This window comes from Amphiura filiformis, chromosome 20, assembly GCF_039555335.1.
Source record: "Amphiura filiformis chromosome 20, Afil_fr2py, whole genome shotgun sequence".
NCBI classification, from domain to species: Eukaryota; Metazoa; Echinodermata; class Ophiuroidea; order Amphilepidida; family Amphiuridae; genus Amphiura; species Amphiura filiformis.
In genome coordinates, this window is record NC_092647.1 from 7,255,971 (window position 1) to 7,275,707 (window position 19,737).

Here is a 19,737-nt window from a genome sequence, read left to right on the forward strand (position 1 = left end):
AACAGCATGAACAAGATATGGAAGAGCAGCCTGCCTAGAAATCTTAAAACCAAGCTTTTCACCACCACAGTCGAATCGGTGCTGATGTATGGCGCAGAAACCTGGACAATTACATCAAAGTTTAGGAAAGCGCTTGATGGCTGTTACACAAGACTACTGAGAAAAGCACTTAATGTCACCTGGCAGTCGCACACCACCAATAAGGAGCTGTACGGCAATCTTTCCCCAATCTCCGAAAGGCTGAAAATAAAAAGGCTGAGATTTGCTGGACACTGTGCCAGAAGTGAAACAGAGGCAGCTTCAAGAGTTTTGCTGTGGCAGCCTACGCATGGTAAAAGATCAAGAGGACAACCACGGAAGGACTACATCAAGCAACTAACAGAGGATACGGGACTAGAGAGACAAGACATTAGGAACTGCATGCAGAACAGAGTTGTGTGGAGAGCCATCAGCGGAGTCCGACAAGACAAGTCGACATAAGCATAAGCATAAGCAGCAAGCATAAGCAAGTAAGCAAGCAAACTTCAACTTACTCCAATTCAACTCACCTCAACTAACTCAGCTCAATTCAATACAGCTGAACTCCAACTAAACACACCTGAACTCCAACATAACTCAACCCAACTTAAACTCAACTCAACTTAAACTCAACTCACCTTCATCTCAACTCAACTTAAACTCAACCCCAACTCTACTCAACTCCATTATATTTTTCTATAATAATAAGCTTTTTACCACACGATTCTTCGTCAGACGTATCCTCACAATGTGTAATGAAATCACACAGGAATGAGACAGAGATGCATTCATGGCTCCGTAAGCATTGGAACTCGCCTGGTCTGCATGAGCCTCCGATTATCCGACTTGATTCCTGCAGGATTCCTGAAATTGGTGAATAAAGACTGAATATTAATTTATATTTGGTTGATGTTGGGTAATTATTAAGGTAAGGATTTCACAGAGTGAAAGATGTGAGGGTCTTTTGACTGTTATACGTGCACTCATTATAAAGCTAAATATGAAAGGTCTGAATACGATGGTCTTATGCTGGTTTCATACTTTCCTGGCTCTTGACGCTCTGAGGATGATTTTGCTTCACTGCGCAGTTGCACCAGAAACGCTAGCGGTGACTAGTGGCAAGCCGGTATATCGATCTCTTCACCGCTTTAGCCAAACGGCAGTATCGCTGGGAGTTGAATTCAAGTCAACTCGGAGCGGTGCCGCTCTGACGTATGAGAACAAAATACGATTTTCGATCGGTGCTGAGCGGCAACAGTGGCTTTCAGAGTCATGCCGCTGTCGCTCAGCGGTATGCTGCTCCGCGTGCAGACAAGTGGAAGCGGCATGATAAAGCGTCACGCCGCTCAGCGGCAAACGGCAGAAATTTGCATTTATGACAAGGAGAATGTCTCGGGGAGAATATGAGGAAGTCTCCATTCGTGGATTGTATAGAAAAGCTTTGTGGCTCGTAACTTTTTAAAGTATATTTAGCCAGCTTAGCACACATCTGACACGTCGTCACGGTTTTGTGTTTGCTCCATCATATTGTAAGAATGGAGTGATTTATGTACAGATGTAAGGGATGTTACTGGATTAATTGTAATTCTATGTTATTAATTCCTAAAGTATTGTTGAAAAATTAGGTATAACATTATAATTGTAATAAATACCATATATAGATTTAACATTTCTCATCAATGTTTAAGTAATGTTTTCTGTTGCTGTAAATTGTGCATAATAATTAAAGGTCCGTGACCCGATCGACAGCCTCATATTCCATTTTTATTCATCAAAACTGAGTGTCAGAATAAAGCTCAAATCTTTCTCATTACCCCAGTGAAGTTTAACGCCCGATATATATTATGTTTAGATGATGTGAACAAAAACGTAGTCATTTGTGGTTACCACATTGGAAGTGTATGTAATATCCCATAGGGCATTGTTATACACGTTTCTGCGTCTCTTATCAAAATCGCTGCTGCAATGCAATTCAAAATTTGGAAATGGCAGGTTTTAATGGTAGGCCTCATATCTATGATAGAAAAAAGAACATGAAAAATCGGACCACGCCTCTTTAACATTGTCGCGACATAATATACTAGCTTAACATGCTAAAGTGACCCAGGCTTCCCAATTGTGCACTGTTTTTTATTTCATAAGGAAAGTTGATAGGGTAGCTACTAAAAAGAAAAACAATGACAAAATGTTCAGGAGTTTGTACAAGTTCGAGGACTTACCTTTTTCGCATTCTTTGTTTGCCAGACATTCTTTAGAATCTGCACATGCAAATATCTTATGAATGCATTCACCATTCGAGCACACAGCCATATCATCTGGACACCGTACTATTAATATCAAAATGAAATAATATTTCATTATTATGCTTTGCTCCTTAGGGTAGTTGTTGCAACTAAAAACAAAATGGGTTACCCTACTTAACCTCAAAACCCAACGTAACCCTATTTTCGTAATCAGCACTTAATATGGGAACCACTCTTTGACGAAGTTTGCTACACTAAGCATGAGCCACACTCAACGTTGTACTTTTTGTGTGAATTAAAAATTTATGTAAGTAAACTACAGGACACATACGATTCACATACGAGGGAGGACACAATGACAAAATCCCTTTCTTTGACATGCTGATCATGAGAAAGAAAGATGGAACCGTGAAACGTCTGGTCTAAAGAAAATAACTTTAAACAGTAGTTACGCTATAATCCAAGATATTGTTAAGGGTTTTCCGTCGTCACCCGATTCGACTCGACTATTGCGCCTCTTTTCAACGCGTGCGTACTCCGCCGCTCGCTCGGCGTTGCGTTGCAGACATCGCAAAGAACGATGCGTGTTGTGCGTGTCAATGCTATTTTTGCGCACCGGCGATAACCAGGGCCACAAAATAAAAAAACAATGTTTGCTGAGTGCAAGAAAGGTGGCCGCTTAAATATAACATGTAGGCCTACAAACCAAATTTTGCCAGCGTGCTTCCACTGATAACGGACCTGGACCCCTCCCCCAAAGTAGGCTTTCGACAGTATGGTATGAAGTTATAGGCCTACCCAACAAACACAGAATCAAGTGGTTTTTGTAAACATTAGGCCTAAACGAGTGTTGGTTAAATTGGTTAATTCGTTTTAATAATATTTTGGCCTAAATGTTGGGTAACAGCTACCGGTATATTATAGGCCTATTAAAGGTTATGATAGAACGTTTCATAATAAAACGCACCACACGGCAACTTTTAAAAGTTTATAATCCAACATTTAAATGTTTAAAGCATTTTGTGTTATTGGGTAAAGACCTAGGCCTATACGTGCACTGAATTCATAATGCATGCTATATAGACAACACCATCAAAACTATTCAATTTCAAACAAATGTGTCATACATTTACAAAAATAATATCATAGCCTAAGGCCCAAAAAAAAGGTTTGTCTCAAAGCTCACGAGTTGTTTGAAAACAAATGCGAAATGGTAGGGCCCTATTTGGAGAAAAAAATCTGATTTTCGCCGAATTTTTCTGGAAAAAGTTAAAAAAAAAAAAATTGAAATAAAAAAAATTCCGCATTTCTTTTTTTCCAAATCTCACGATTTTACAAATGCGCTCGCGAGCTTTGAGACAAACCTTTTTTTTTTGGCCTAATAAGCCAAACGTTTTTCTACAGCTATAGGCAACCCAGTGTTTAACTTTGCTTTAATTGAACTGCGATGTGATATGAATCCATTTTGTGACCAAAAAAGTTTTCCTCTCGGTAAACGGCACTAAGCATGCTAAGTAGGCCTATGCCTATAATAATTGTAGGCCTATTATAGTCAAACACTTCCGGCCATGGTGTCAAACGTTTCGCTTTAAGGTAATACACTATTTTAAAGTGTTGCGATTTGGTAGTTCACAACATCTTGCGAATGGTAATGAGCTTTGGCAAAAATTGCATTGCTCATTTCCTTGCGAGCGTGTAGAAGAATTCAAATATCACAGAAATAATTTTGTAGGTCCTGTGGTTCTTGAGTTATGTTGTAAAGAGGGCTGAAACAACAACACTTTTGTAAAATGTACATAACTCATTAACAACAATAAATTAAGCAAGTTTTCAAATTATATAATTTGTAGAATGAACCTTTGCAAAACATCAAGGTGTTATTTGTCAATAATTTATTGATCTACAGAATGAAAATCGATTTTTTTGGTTGCTTCGACCAACAACTCCTCGTCTACCCTTAACATGTTTAATAAATCCTCTTTTTGGTCGATCGAGTCAGGTGAACCTGGTGAAGGCTGAAAATTCCTCACTTTGTGTAATTTGATAACCCTTTGGTCCAATATCTTTGCAGATTACAGAATGAGCGTCTTTCTTACACCCGTTTATGACCAAAATACACCAAATTAGTAAGAACATTAAGGCATGAAGTCTTAATAATCGACATCATTAGAATAATTGTTCCTATTATGGTAACTTCTTAGGGAACTTTTTTTACAGTGAAAACTTTCCTGCGTAAACAGACAATTCCTTTTTTGTGGCCATATGCGTAAATGAACGCTTATCCGGCATCAGATCGCGCGTGTATACCAGCGCGTTGGTACGCACCAAAATATCCATGTACGCAATTAACTACGCATGGTGTCGCAGAAAAAATGCATTTTTGACCTATTTTGGTCAATTTACGCGAAAACAAGGTCCGGTACCCCCAATTTTTTTTTGCGCGATTTACAGAGCTTTTTCTTTTTCATAACATATATAAAATTAAAAAAATTTGATCGATACAATTTTTTTCTACAACGCAAAAGGTTGTCTATTTTAAGAAAATTGCTGATTTTGCCATTGAAGTGTACAGATATTTTTGGAAATGTACACCTCTTTTAAAACGGCTGTAGCTCAAAAGTGAGGTCCGGCACCCCCTGTTTTTTTTACTGATTTATTATCTACACATATTAATGTACAAAATATGTCAATTTAAAAAAATTTGATCGATAGGTTTAGTTACGACGGTAAACCCTTAAATGTTGCCCCGCAGGGTTACAAAGAAACAATATTGCTCCAAATATAATAACGATCAAGCCCGCGATCAAGCTTAAACTATAAATTATCCACCGATAGAGGGCAGAGTGTGAAGAATGAGGGAGGAGGGAGGGGGGGGGGGGGGAATTAAAGGGTAAAAACAACAAAAAAAAACTTGCTTTCTTTCCCTGCGGGGCCATTATATTGGAACTCCATTAGTTGTATATCATCACTATGGGAGTTTACAGCCTTAGCCCTGCTGGGCTTGAGTCCTTGTTGTTTTTGTTAATACTGGGCCCCCAGCCCGTCAGGGCTTAACAATGCGTAACATTAATTATGCGTAACCTTAACAGCAACCACTATGTGTAACCTGAACTTAATGTGTGAATGCGTAACCTTAACTATCACTGATGTCTTTTTAATTTACGTTTTTTTTAAGCTTACAAAATAATACTGGCATCTAATTAAAAGAAACATTGCGCAACCGTACATATAAAATTGCATGTTTTTACGGCATAACTTAATAACAACGGATGGCGCTATCACTGCACTAAAATGATTGATATAAACATTTTAAGACATGTTGTAACTTGTAGAATGATTCATATAATCTTTTTAGTGAGGTGACTAGGTTGGTATTTGTAGATAATGCAAAAGCTTACCAGAATCATGCAGATTTTCCGTAACTGTCATGGTCGTATCATTTACTCCTGAAAACGATCATCAACATAAGCTGACTTTAAATTCGTACACAGTTACACACAATCATGGGATATTAATTATACCATTATTATTATTTCTTGTCCTTGTGGTCTATGCTATAATTGCAAATACTTGGTATCATTCTAATGCTGGATATAAACTGGTATGGTTCTGTATGAAAATTATCTTGCAGTGTTTAAATTTAATGAAGTTGGAGGCCATTTTTTGAAACAGTTGGTTAGGCTTACCTGATTGTGGTTTCATACATATATATTGGTTGGCTTCATTATCAGAGATACAAGGTACATCATGCCAATGGTTAGTTGAGTGTACGTCAGTTAAGTCAATAAGGACACAAGATTCGAGTCTTCCACCGTCTGGCTGCCGTTCCATCCACTCTTCCTCGCTGAGATTGCCCAAAGGAAAACAACAACAATGATTGGGATTGAACAAACAAACAAATAAACAGGCACACAGACGAAACTCTGTTTAAGTTTTAAGTTCGTTGCTAAGTTTCTTTGATTATTACCACATGATAAAACCATTCAAACAATACAAGAATCAAAAGATGATTTTGACTTACAATCACGCTCCTGGGTCATAAGAAATTGACTTCTCTCGAGGCACTATTCATTATAAAGAATTACGCAATTACGAGGTTTGTTATCTAGTGATGACCCAGGAGCATGAATAGTATTAAATATTCTGATTTGATCACACCTGTTTGGAGAAATCCAGTCAGTGTAGCTTAGTGGTCGTCCATCGACCCATCTGTGCATCCATTCATCATGGGCAAGTGTTAAACCTGAAAGAGTGATCAGTATACAGTAATGAATACTTGCTATAGAGTCCAGTTCCGAAGAATTAACTTTAGGAACAATCTGCAGCTACCCTCGACTATATTTATTGATACGTATACGCACGTGACCCATGGGCTCGACATACCAAGACCAGCATGCGTGACCAAATCATCATGCCACTGACATGGAATGGAACTCTTTAGTTAATATCAAATTTACGTATTAATTGAATTGCAAAATTATTACACATGAGGTTATTCCGAATTTGTAATATGTTATCAAAAACAACATTTTGAAAGTATTTGCAGACGGAAACCCTGACGGAAAAACCAATCGGAGGTGCATAGCAACAACGGGACTGATCGATTCTAAGCCCAAGGAAATTCCTTGTAAAATGTCTAAGATTAAATTTTATATGTTTATGATTCATATTTTTATTTGAATTGAAGTGTTTAAGAATGCGAATAAAGGTAATGTTTTAGCCGCTGTCGTGCATCTATCATCTCATAATGATATGAATAAAACGGCGTAAAACAACTGGGCTTAGCCTCATATTTAGTCGAGTACAAGGCTATCTTAAGTGAAGCATTTATGACGGCCTTGCACTATATAAAAAGATATGATCATTCCGTGGTATTTGCAATGGTTTTGCCTTCTACCCTTCTACACTCATAAGTGTCCAACGACTTTAATGTTCCTTTAATATTTACCAATATACGTTCTCAATGGCAAACTGACGTGGCGTTCAAGGTTATCCACGATCAAAGAATGAATGAACTCCATATCATCCCTATCTCGTATACTAACAAGGTGAGCATCGTATTCCATACAGTTCTCCTCCGCATGAACCCAGTTAATGTAATTTTCTGAGTACATCAAACGATGACAGTTGCCTCTAAAATAGCTCCAATCAATAGGACACACGTCACCTGAAGGATGATTTAAAAATATCAATACATTACAAAGGTTTGTGCATGTGCTGGCAATTATATAACAAATATTTGTGACGAGATTTATTATTGAACAGACGGTGACGAAATGAATATTGCTGCTAAAATCGCTTTCTTTTTCTCTCCCTCTCTTCATGCTCTCTTTTCTCCTCCTCCTTCAGTTTCTTTTTTCTTCCTCTTCCGTTTCCTCAATTATTTAATTAATCGTCATCTTCGCCTTCTGCCTTTTCTTCTGTTTCTGTTTTCTTATTTACTTCTCTTCGTAGCCTTTACCTCTGTTTTTCATATTCATATCCTTCTCTTCTCTTCCGCCCTCACATCCTTCTACACTTCAGCCTTTTTCTCCCCATTCGTAGTAGATAGATGTTTGCTATCCAGAACTCATAATAACCTTGACAACTGAGTTTCATTACCAAAAGCATATCGGGATCAGGTAATTGTATGCAATAATCAAGCACTCTTATTAAAATATTAAATATTCTGCTGGAAATTACTTTTACAACTACATTGCGTCTGATACCGTCAGACTTCATCAGGCAACTGACCCGCTTGAGCGAACAAACAACCCTAAAATAATGTGGATCAATTCGTAACACTTGAAAGCCTTTCGATCACACCCTGGTGTTAAACCTATACTCTGACTGCGTTTTGTCGACGACACCTTCGTAATTATTGAGTGAACCGAATTAGAAGGTTTCTTTCAACAAATCAATAAGTTAATAAATAACATCACATCACATGACGGCACGCTAGCATTCCTAGTCTGATTAGTGTAAAGAACGATGGTTCGCTAAAATCTAAAGTATACAGAAAAGCCACGCACACTGAGCATTATTTACAAATTAGGATCACAACACCAATACGCAAGTTGGGACTGATGAGAGCGGATACCATCATAAGCGAAAAGGAACTAATCCCAGAGGAGAAAGACCACATCAAAGAATGGCTGAAAAACTATGTTTAAAAAAAAAAAGCAGAAAAAAAAGCGCAGTGATTTATAGTGCGCTACGCACAGGCACAACGCCTAGACGTTGATCCACAAGCCCCAGCACACTTTACATGTTGTCGCTGACCACTACGGCCCCACATCATTCCATAAACCATTTAACAACAAATCAGGGAATTTGCTGCTTCAAGCATAGACATTCCACAAATAACCATCGCAACAAGGATCAGCTCCCCGAGTTTCGTACGGGTTACAACGAGACAATTAGCAGTAAGTGCCTTGTCCAGGGGAATTTCAAGCTAGCTCAATTTTCCACGAGAGCGTACTAGGCACCGCCAAGGTTCGAACCCGCAACCTCTCGCACCATAGTCGAACGCCTTATCGATTGAGCTAACTTGACTGCTACAAACGATTGAGCTAATTGACTGCTTTAAAACCCGAATTGGTCGTTTCTCAAAGCCAACAAGAGCGGAAAAGATCAAGAACAGCCCAACAAAGCTCGCGTCATAATCCCATATTGCTAGACTGTCAGAATGTTTAAATTGTAAGAAACATCTCAAAGATTTTGAGAAATCCAAGTCGTTCAAAACAAATGATACGACGTGGCAAGACAAACAATCTAAAGAAAAACGCCCAAACATAGTGTATATACGGTTGTGTGTAGTGACGCTGATTGCTGCCTATGTTGGCGAAACAAGCCTTGTAAGCCAGAATCAATCAACACGGGATGCCTAGTTCAAACGAGGCTCAGAGCTCTGAGCTGTGTATCTCCAACTTACAGGTACAGATCATAGCATGGACACATAGGACGCAGTGATTGTTGATAAGGAGGAGTTACACATAGAGGCGTCAAGGAAGACATCTGGGAGAAGGTGGAGCAGCCGTTCGTAAACAAGACAGTTGACCCCGACATAATCTATCTCACGCATGGGACCGGCGCGGCGGGCCATCAAGAAATGTATATCACATGACCAGATCAGCGGTTCGGTTACCCGATGAAGTCTGACGGTGTCAGACGCAAAAGTTCCAATAAAAGATTTAATTCAAAAATTTGTGAAGCACTCTTATTGCATACAATTTAGCTTGAACTATACTCCCAGTATTTCATCGTATACAAATCTGGAACACTTAAAAAATATATAATTATTTACCTGGATCGATCGTTACATTGATAGATGACTCATGTCTGTTTTGTGCGTACTCTGCGTAAAAACCGTGTCCAGATTCTTCAGCACCAGACGTGTGTGCTATAAACACGTGATTAAACGCACTAACAACCGTTTTGGGTGGCGGGCGATAATTGCAATAAACACCGATAGCTGATTCGGCACTTTGCGTATCTCCATTGTAAATAGTAACAGAGCTTGACGTACAGTCACCCAATGATGGAATATCAAAGTCAGTAAATGACAACAGGATGAAAGTACCCGGATCAGTTATGATATTCCAAGTACATGTACTTCTTTGAGGGTATGGACTGGGGTAGTCCAATGACGCTATTTGTCCTTTGGGATAGTTACATATCCTAGTGAAGTCACACGATGCTACGTGATCGATCTCACACCTTTGGATTTCTGCAATAAATAACAATAAAAATAACTATATTTGGATAATTTATGTTGACAAAGTACTGAAATCATTAGCATCCATATAAATCTTAACTGATTCACACAAGCACGTAGAAAAAATTCCACTATGATGATATACTTAAACTGAGAGTCGCAGAAAAAAGTTTTAAAATCCGTCCTCTATGTGGAACCCTCAATAGTTCTGTATAGAACAATAAGGGTCTGTCAAGACCAGATTCACACAAGCAGGTAGAAAAAAAATTCCACTATGATGATACACTCAAACTGAGAGTAGCAGAAAAAAGTTCTAAAATCCGTCCTCTATGTGGAACCCTCAATAGTTCGGTATAGAACCAAAAAGGGTCTTTGAACAAGTTCATTTGGAATGTTAGATTGAACTGTAAACATGGTTCGTTTTGAACAATTCCAGTGCAAAATGATGTTGATCTACTCACATTTTCAGTGACGTCACTGAAAATGTGAGTAGATCAACATCATTTTGCACTGGAATTGTTCAAAACGAACCATGTTTACAGTCCAAAAAGGGTCTGTCAAGACCAGATATAGTTCTACAAAGGGTTCTTTCAGTTTAAAGAACCTTTTCCCTTGAGGGTTCAACAAAGAGGACAAAAAAGAGGATTTTAAGGCCTTTTAGAACTTGGGCACGTACGAGGCATTAACGGTGATGTGCAGAACAAGAATATCCTAAAATTGACATAAATCCAGATCTTGGTATTTACAGATGTGCTAAAGAAACAAATCACAAACGTGAAAGCAATTGACCTTTTCGCGCTGATGCGCACATCGTTTAGTGCAAATCGGCGTGACGTCAAATGACGACACCTCAGGTGTACTCGCAAATGCTTATGGGATTTACCGAAAAGGTCAATCGAACATTCTTTTTTTTTTATGTCGAGCATATCTAGGCATTAACAGTTGAAATCAAGGAGATAACGCTGACGAAACTTCGGCCAGGCACAAGTGACCTGGTAAACGAAGGGGCTCGCCGTAGATAGCTGGTGGGGAATTTTTATAGGACAGTCAAGTGTAGCCAACAATCGGGCTTATTTGTTTGTTTGTTTATTTCTTCTTTATATTGGGTCCATATTCAGGGGTAAATTTAAGTATTCCCCTGTTCTCCCATATGGCCCAGTTATTACATACAAAAATACAAATAAATAATTACAAAACACTTAGAATAATTTACTATATTAACTTAAATTACGTGAATTACCAAAATTAATTGGGTACATCAATAATATTAAAACATAGGTAAAAAAATACATAGCACACACTATATTGCATTAATTAGACTACATTTTCAAATACATTGACAAAATTAATATTATTATTATTTCTTATTGCACTATGAGAATTTAACTTTTAAAATGATAAAACATTATGCCAGCATAATAATTTAAAATCAGGATTTCAAAATACAGCAAACTACTCGTACATTCAAATAATCAAAGGAAGTGGATAAAAACTTAGTGGCTAGGATAGAACACAATAATCAAACAGCAAATAGAAAAATCAATAAAAAATTAAACAACAGAAATTTGGCAAAAGTTGATCCTGTAACAATCATTGCAATGCCTATTATTTAAAAATACTCAACAAAAGAGCCTAAAAATTTTAAACCGATGTTTGGTGGCAAGAGAAATTAATAGACCTACTATTTTGGATAGAATCTTGATTTAAAAACACCAGTACTGGGTGGTAACGGAGAAATGATTGAATTGTGGAGGTGATTCTAAGCAAGAGACCCCCTATATTGAAATGAGCGCCTGCCATATTCAAGAAAAGGCCTAATGGGTCTAATTTTCCCGTGAGCACTCGAGTGAGTATTGAGAGTGTGTGAATTCCCTACAAGTGGAAAATGATTGCACAAAGCATTTGGGACCAGCCCAGAAAGACATTTAAAAACAGTAAGATTGAGATGGTAATTTTTGCGCTTTTCCAAAGTTTCCCACCCCATCTTTTTACGAAGATACTCATTACTTGTGCGAATTGGTTTCCTTAGAATAGCCCTGGCTGATCTTGTTTGGAGGCGCTCTATTCTGTCACATAAATGCTTGCTGCAGTTGCCCCATACAATATCACAGTAATCAATTCTTGGCAATAAAAAAGACTTTCCTGAGACAGATACTTTCTTATTCTGTAGAACAACCCAATATATTTCACCACAGATTTAATAACATTATCAACATGAACATTCCAGGATAGGGTTTGATCAAAATGTAAGCCAAGGTATTTAAGGGGGTACTACACCCCTGTGGTAAATTTGTGACTATTTTTGCATTTTTCTCAAAAAATAGTAACACACTGGTAACAAAAGTTATGTATATTATTGGGGCAAGGAATCCAATTACTACACTGAAATTTCAGTGACTCAAGACAAGCAGTTAAGTATATATGATAAGAAATGAGGTACATCATAGCGGTACCTTATTTCTTATCATAGATAACGAACCGCTTGTCTTGGGTCACTGAAATTCCAGTGTAGTAATTGGATTCCTTGCCCCTATAATATACATAACTTTTGTTACCAGTGTTTCATTAGTTTTTGAGAAAAATGCAAAAATAGGCACAAATTTATCGAGGGGTGTAGTACCCCCTTAAAAGAGGGCACGATTATTAGGGAACGATCGTTATTTACGAAAGGGGCGGGACTGGGCATTTTGAGGGGAACCCGAAATTTTTTGGGTCTTGAGAGGGAACGCGAAATTTTCATTGAACCAGGAGGGGGATTGTTAAATTTTAAATGGAGAAATTCGGGAAAACAAGGGGGAAATCCGAAAATTTTGAGCGGACGCGAGAGGGGAACGCGAATTTTTTTGTCCATATTTTTTCCAAAACTCCCATTCCCCCCTGCCGTAAATAACGATCGGTCCCTTACCCTGATTGGAACCGACTGTAACGAGGTCTTTTTTATCATGGATCATCTGCCCCGCCTTTACCACGGGGAGATCGAGGGCGGGTAATAATTTTTTTTTGGGGGGGAGGGATCCTGCGGGTAATTGAACCCGGGACCTCTCGCACTAAAGGCAAAGACCTTAACCAGTGTGCCACGCTGCTCCCCATTCAAAACAAAGGTAAAATAAAATTACGTGTGTACTTTTATATTACTTATAACAGCAGTCGACATTATGTGGATAGCAATTTACACCATTTATATCCACTCATAGTTTGCTCATATGTAATATGGGCAAATCAGAAAATCTTTAATAATCTCTTCAACCTTCCTAAGAAGTTTGTTTAAAAGCCCTTTTCAAGTTGAAAACCTAATGCGGAATGCGGTTTTTAAAAGGTTTTTTTCATCAGTGTGACGAGCTTTTTGACAAGAATAGTCCACCTTTCAACTCTCAAGGTTTCACTGTGGTCAAGATGAAGAATTTTATTCAGATTTACGATTTAGGCTTTTTTCTCATCTGACGACGTTAGACGTGAGATTTTGTGTGGTGGATTTGGTAAAAAAATCAAATAGCGGAAAAAATAATGAAATTTACTCAATCCAGCGGGAATACCGCTCAAAAGCGGGTGATTTTACTAATGCGCGCGGGGCGTTTGAGACATCCTATATTAAGTTGGCCTTAATAAAATAACAGTAACATAGCAGAGAGTATTATTTTTTTACTTGTAAAGTAGGCTGGCTTTGAATCACTCCCAGAGTAAAACAACGTATATGTCAGTAATTACATAAGCTGATACTACGAACTGGGGACTTACCTGCTGCGCAACCGATTAGTTCTACACGCAGACACGGTAGATTATGCCACGAAATTGGGTGAAAAACAATCTCATTTGTTTCGATTTCATTATCCAAAGATTTCCTGACAAGATTAATGTTATCCTCGTTGGCTTGAAAAACCTGAAATGTGGGCATCATACGTTTAATGATTAATGTTACAAACATTGAGTGAAATGTGCAAAGCTGAATTTAATACGCTCATCGTGCTGAGCGACTATCGATTGACCTTTGACCAATGAACATGTTGCAATAGAGCACCTTTCCGGTTTTTCAAACGCGATAGAAAGAGTGAAAATTCAACTTAATACCCCGGAAACCGAATTTGAGTTAATTAAGACCAAAATTGGAAAGTGTATTTGTTTTTGTAAATAATTAAATTGAATCAGGTACATCCCTGATTGAATTCACTTGAAAATGTAATGTTGCTGAAATTAGAGTTAGAGTAAACAATACCGAGATGTAAAATGGGCTAATTTTGCTAATATATAGTATCATCGATTGCTTGTTTGTATACTGGTAGGTAAGTGCAGTTTTCTTGGAAGTGAGTATAATAATTGTTTCAACATAAGTACACAATTCATTGGGGTGAGAAAGTGGATTTATAACATTCATTCTATACTATATTTATTGTGAACGCCTGAAGTTGAACAAATTATCATGATCTTGATGGAGAAAACCACGTTGACCAACAAGTAAGTATTAATCTAGAAAATTTGTTTCTCTTCATCAGTAATATAATTTTTCTTTTATTATTTTCGACATGACACAACCTAGTTTGCTGTCGATGACTGGGGATGTGATCGTTTTTGCGGTTATCTGTTCTGTGTTTTTTGTGTGGGTCTTGTTATATGGTTTTGTTGACTGAAAATTAAAAAGCTGAATAGAATAAATGAAGACAAAATCACGATCATAAAATATCTGTATAATAGAAATCACCTTGCAGTCACTTAATGTTGTTCCCTGATAAAATACCACAGAATTACTATCGTTCATAAAAGAAACACAATACTCTGTTATCCAGGCCAGTAGATCTCCACAACCTTGAGTTACGATAGCACGAATACTATGAACACTCTCCATTTGAACACGAAGCCACGGGTTCGAATCCTTGTCGTGGGGAATCCAACCAGTCCCCGCGGCACCAATATCTGGGATAATTCTCACGCGGGATGTGACTGCTGAATGTGTATTGTCCGAGTAAGATGATGTTGACATGTTGATATTTGTTATTCCACCGGCTGCGATTCCAAATGAGTAATCACAATCTGAAAGGAAAAAAGGTACACTCCCTCAGTCCGAACCACCGCTAGTCCGAATTTTAAGCTCACCTAAACCTAACCCTAAACCTAACACTAACCCCAATCCAAAACCTAACCCTAACCCTAAAAATTCGGACTAGCGGTGGTTCGGACTGATGACGGTGTTTCGGACTGACGGGGAGACCCCGAAAAAAAAAAAAGCCCACAAACTAAACTAATTTCTTGATACTTATCGAAAATTTTATCTTAATCGAGAGGTATCTTGCCGAAATATATCCAATAATGACCTCTATTTATCATGATCAATCCCTGACCAAGCCCGATCTAGAGGTAATCAGCCCTTACTTATATCTTGGCGCTAAACCGAAATGAACAATGTATGTGGGTATGAATTGCTATGGATGGAATGTTGTCCAGGTGCCGTTACTAATAAACTTTAGCGCTGAATCGATATGAATATATCAGAATTACAATACATGCATCCGGGTATGAGCTGCTATGGATGGAATGTTGTGTATTGTATTTATGATATAGACCTTAGCGCTGAATCAATATGAATATCAGAAATACAATACATGCACCTGGGTATGAGCTGCTGTGTGTGGAATGCTGTCCATTGTATATATGAACCTAGCGCTGAATCGATATGAATACCAGAATTACAATACATGCACCTGAATATGAGCTGCTATGTATGGAATGTTATCCAGGTGCAGCTACTATTGTATTTGTGGTATATAGACCTTAGCGCTGAATCAATAGGAATATCAGAATTACAATACATGCACCTGAATATGAGCTGCTATGGATGGAATGTTGTCCAGGTGTAGCTACTATTGTATTTGTGGTATATAGACCTTAGCGCTGAATCAATAGGAATATCAGAATTACAATACATGCACCTGAATATGAGCTGCTATGGATGGAATGTTATCCAGGTGCAGCTACTATTGTATTTATGGTATATAGACCTTAGCGCTGAATCGATATGAATATCAGAATTACAATACGTTCACCTGGGTAAGCGCTGCTGTGGATGGAATGCTGTCCAGGTGAAACTATAATTGTATTTATGGTATGCACCTTAGCTCTAAATCGATATGAATACCAGTATTACAATATATACATGCACCTACAAATGCATTATACGTTTTCAATACTTCATTAAATTGGGACGTTTCACTCTCTGGGCAAATCAATTTGTAAGTGCTCTTTTTTAGAAGTCATAGTTCATTTACAACCGTATGACAAAACAGGCGAAAATAGTAACTTTTGTGCAATTTAAAGAAAATTGACCATTGCTCATTTTAGTGACACTAGTATAGGGACAATATAAGTGTTTTTTGTCATTTAATGACATAAACATATTGTAAGGAACACTTGAGGTTTTGACTTTTAAAACCTACATTTTGGACAAAAAATGTGCTGGGATATGTAGTTTTCAACAGATTTTCCACATTCGCCTTGCTATAACATTGAATTGTGTTATCTGTTGACCTAGTGACGAAAAGCGTTTTTTCGTTTGATAAAAAAAAATTCTGATTGGATGAAGGGAATTCTTGAGGTTTCGACAAAAACCAATCAAAGAGGCCAATTTTTCAGCTAGAAGCTCCACAGCTCTTACATTACTATGCACTCAACCGTGTAGTGTAATCAAAGACTGTGGTGGAGACACTCACTGCTTGTTGTTCTCTGCTTGGAAGCTCTTGGACGAAAATGTATGCTAAGGTGTATCGTGGTGGAAACTGTGCGCATGATGGGTTATAAGAGAATCGTTTTTGTATAGAAACCTTTCCATATGATATAAAAATAAGGCGACCATAATAGGGTATTTCAGGCATATAAAACCTTTTTCATTATATCCCATCATGCACTGCTCTAGAGCGTTGCGTACTCTCATCGCCACCCACGAATTTGAAAAGGGTGCGTGAAGTCTAACGTTCGAAGGAAATGAGAACATCACCACCGGAAGTAACAGAACAGTGCATTGTGGGATATAGAGAAAGATGTCTATAATGAACAGAGTAATTTGTTTCTTACCATCATCTGAGCAACCGATAATCTCCAATTTACATCCCACCTTAATGCGTTCATTATACGATTTAGATGATATATTTGGATGAAGACGTAAATGAGTCGCCTTGATTTGATGATAAAATAGCAAAGATCTACGGCAAGCAAATCTACTAGAAAATATCGTAACTACTTCGTTTTTGTTGTTCCTAGTTTTCTCGCAATAATATTGTCCACACTGAAAGAGAAAAAGTTTAATTATGTGAGTTTATCAGCATTCTATTGAAAGTATTTTAGTGTCAACAATTCGTCGGCCGCATCACATACTGACGTATTTGCAAAATACGCATTTCGAGAAAATCGAACTTGAAAATTTAGCGATTTTCATTTGCCTTATAATCTTGATTAAAATATTATTGTCGATTAAAACCAGGTTAACAGTAATGCAGATATACCATATTTTCAATATAATTCACTTATCACTGTCAGAGCATGACTCATTCTGCAAAAAATCAATATTAAATAAAATACGTCACTATGTGAAAAGGACTAATGTAAATTTCGCCGTTCAAATGACAAATACGTCGCGCAAATACGTCAGTATGTGAAACAGTTGCGCAAATACGTCAGTAGGTGAAAAGGACAAAACAGCAATTTTGCCGTGAAATGACAGAGTCGCGCAAATACGTTGCGCAAATACGTCAGTATGTGAAACGGCAAATTCTTCAAATTGCAGATACGATATATTGGGCTTGCGCAGTATAGGTGATTGGCAAATACGTCGTTATGTGATGCGGACAATTCAATGTTTTGTAAATACGACATAATTAAATTAATTAATATCTTACTAATTAAGCCACTTTGAGGCATGGTTTTTGGTGAATATATAGATTAGAACATAACAAACTAATATACACATTTTCTAAAAAATTTTAAAAATGTAGTTTTTATGAAAATTCGTCGGTAATAATATACCTATCTTGAAAATAGGGGCTGAGTAACTTGAAAAGTAAGTTCCAATTCATTAAAAAACATGGCTGCTCATGGAAGTTTTCAAATACTATTAACTAATCTGATGTAGCAAAATATAACTCGCTGTGATCACCGTATATCGGCGAATTGCATACAAGTATAAATCGTCCGCGTCCGTATCCCTTTGTATTAGAGAGAATGCGATTTCCAAACGTAGGTTTCGGACGTACGTTGATCTATTCAAAACCACTCTCCAGTATCGAAGGGAGGTCACGTATTTAGCCAGTTTTGAAGATTTTCCACGTCCGAAATAAACATAGATACATCGTTGAAAATGCAAAAAAATTGTCCATTTCACAATATGTTAAAGACAGTCAATAATAATGAACATACGAAGGGCTCGTCCCTTGGTAGGAGGAGTATCAATCACTGTTCACCCTGGAATCATTAAATAGGTTCAATATAAGATCATAAGAGTATCTGTAGACTGTTCCTGGTTGCCGGTTATAAATGTAGCTGAATTCGGAAACCGTGCCGTTTTTGACAGTTTTATGATTAAAGACACAGATAAAAAGAATTTATCGCGTCTGACGTCATCTGTCAATCAAATTCGAGCACGGTTTGTTTAGTGTCGTGATGATGACTTGCTGAACGCGGATTTATAATCGGGCGCCTTATTGTTAATTTTGCACCTTTCGACATGCAAACCATCTCAAAAGTTAGGTCTTTATAGTAGGAAACTTTCTTAACCGAAGGCACCATGTCCACAATGCCTAGAAAAGCTGCTTTTTGCCTTGTAAAAGTACGGAATTTTCGCCATTTGCTGCTATTCCTTTTCTCCACCAGCACCAGATAGATCGGTCTTCCTTTTACACGCTGATTAACCTGTGTTAACCAATCAAGGATCCTAATTGACAGTGACATCAGACGCGATAAATTGTTTTTATCTTTGTCTTTCATTATAAGCTTACCTGTGTTAGACTCAAATTTAACTGTGTTGACACTACAGTGTGTCAGGACTTGCCAACTACTTACCAGAAGAGTAACAGATGAACATGCGGCATAATTCTTAACTGTTATTATAGCTTTATTTTTTGCTGACTTGTTTCCACGGGTGTGGTAAGCTTATTTTTGAACTTTCATCAGCAAGAAGCTTATTTTGTACCATTATAACTTAACATGACATTTATACAAAGCTTTGAAAATATATGGTGTTTGGTGATTATACATCTTGCAACTACAACTACGTGATTAGCCATGGTGGTACGGGAAGGAGAGGACTGTACTTTGCTTTATTCTTTTATCTGTTCATTAAGCAGCTTTTCGGTGTTACAAGTGCGGATTGCACATTCCCCGACAATGGGGGAATGGTCCATCCAAGCATCCCCAATGTTGACGCCTGAATATGGGTTTCTGACCAAATTAACCTCATATTTGCTCATTTTGGCCCCAGAAGTGCAAATTTATTCCACTTTTGCAGTTTTTTTGCACGCGTACCATAAATTTATTCTATCGCCAAAACGCGCTGGATTCACTATACTGGTCACGAGAAACTGTTTGTTACATGGTATTCGGGGAATAGCAGTGTAGGAAGTAGAGAAAGGACGGTTGTAACGGGAAGGTGAAGATAATACGCCCCTGCAATCTATTCAAAATCACTCTCATGTGACGGGATTTTGAATAGATGCATACGTGATATGCATCTATTCATAAATCCCAAACTATCGCTACCTTTTCTATAGATTTACTACTAGAAAAAATTTGATTATACTTATGTGC

At 37.7% G+C, this 19,737-nt stretch overlaps 1 protein-coding gene across 1 annotated transcript in view; it reads right to left on the reverse strand.

Annotated features, from left to right (window-relative positions):
- The window catches only part of LOC140142930 (uncharacterized), a 67,469-nt gene that overhangs the window by 26,990 nt on the left and 20,742 nt on the right, over nucleotides 1-19,737 (reverse strand). The window contains exons 8-18 of the mRNA XM_072164957.1: nucleotides 17,014-17,224; nucleotides 14,651-14,979; nucleotides 13,663-13,834; nucleotides 11,640-11,675; nucleotides 9,547-9,969; nucleotides 7,210-7,428; nucleotides 6,420-6,504; nucleotides 5,948-6,105; nucleotides 5,660-5,707; nucleotides 2,238-2,345; nucleotides 736-882 (exon numbers count right to left, since the gene is read on the reverse strand). Of these exons, the coding sequence (XP_072021058.1) occupies nucleotides 736-882; nucleotides 2,238-2,345; nucleotides 5,660-5,707; nucleotides 5,948-6,105; nucleotides 6,420-6,504; nucleotides 7,210-7,428; nucleotides 9,547-9,969; nucleotides 11,640-11,675; nucleotides 13,663-13,834; nucleotides 14,651-14,979; nucleotides 17,014-17,224 (1,936 nt within the window). The remainder of the gene's footprint in view (nucleotides 1-735; nucleotides 883-2,237; nucleotides 2,346-5,659; nucleotides 5,708-5,947; nucleotides 6,106-6,419; nucleotides 6,505-7,209; nucleotides 7,429-9,546; nucleotides 9,970-11,639; nucleotides 11,676-13,662; nucleotides 13,835-14,650; nucleotides 14,980-17,013; nucleotides 17,225-19,737) is intronic.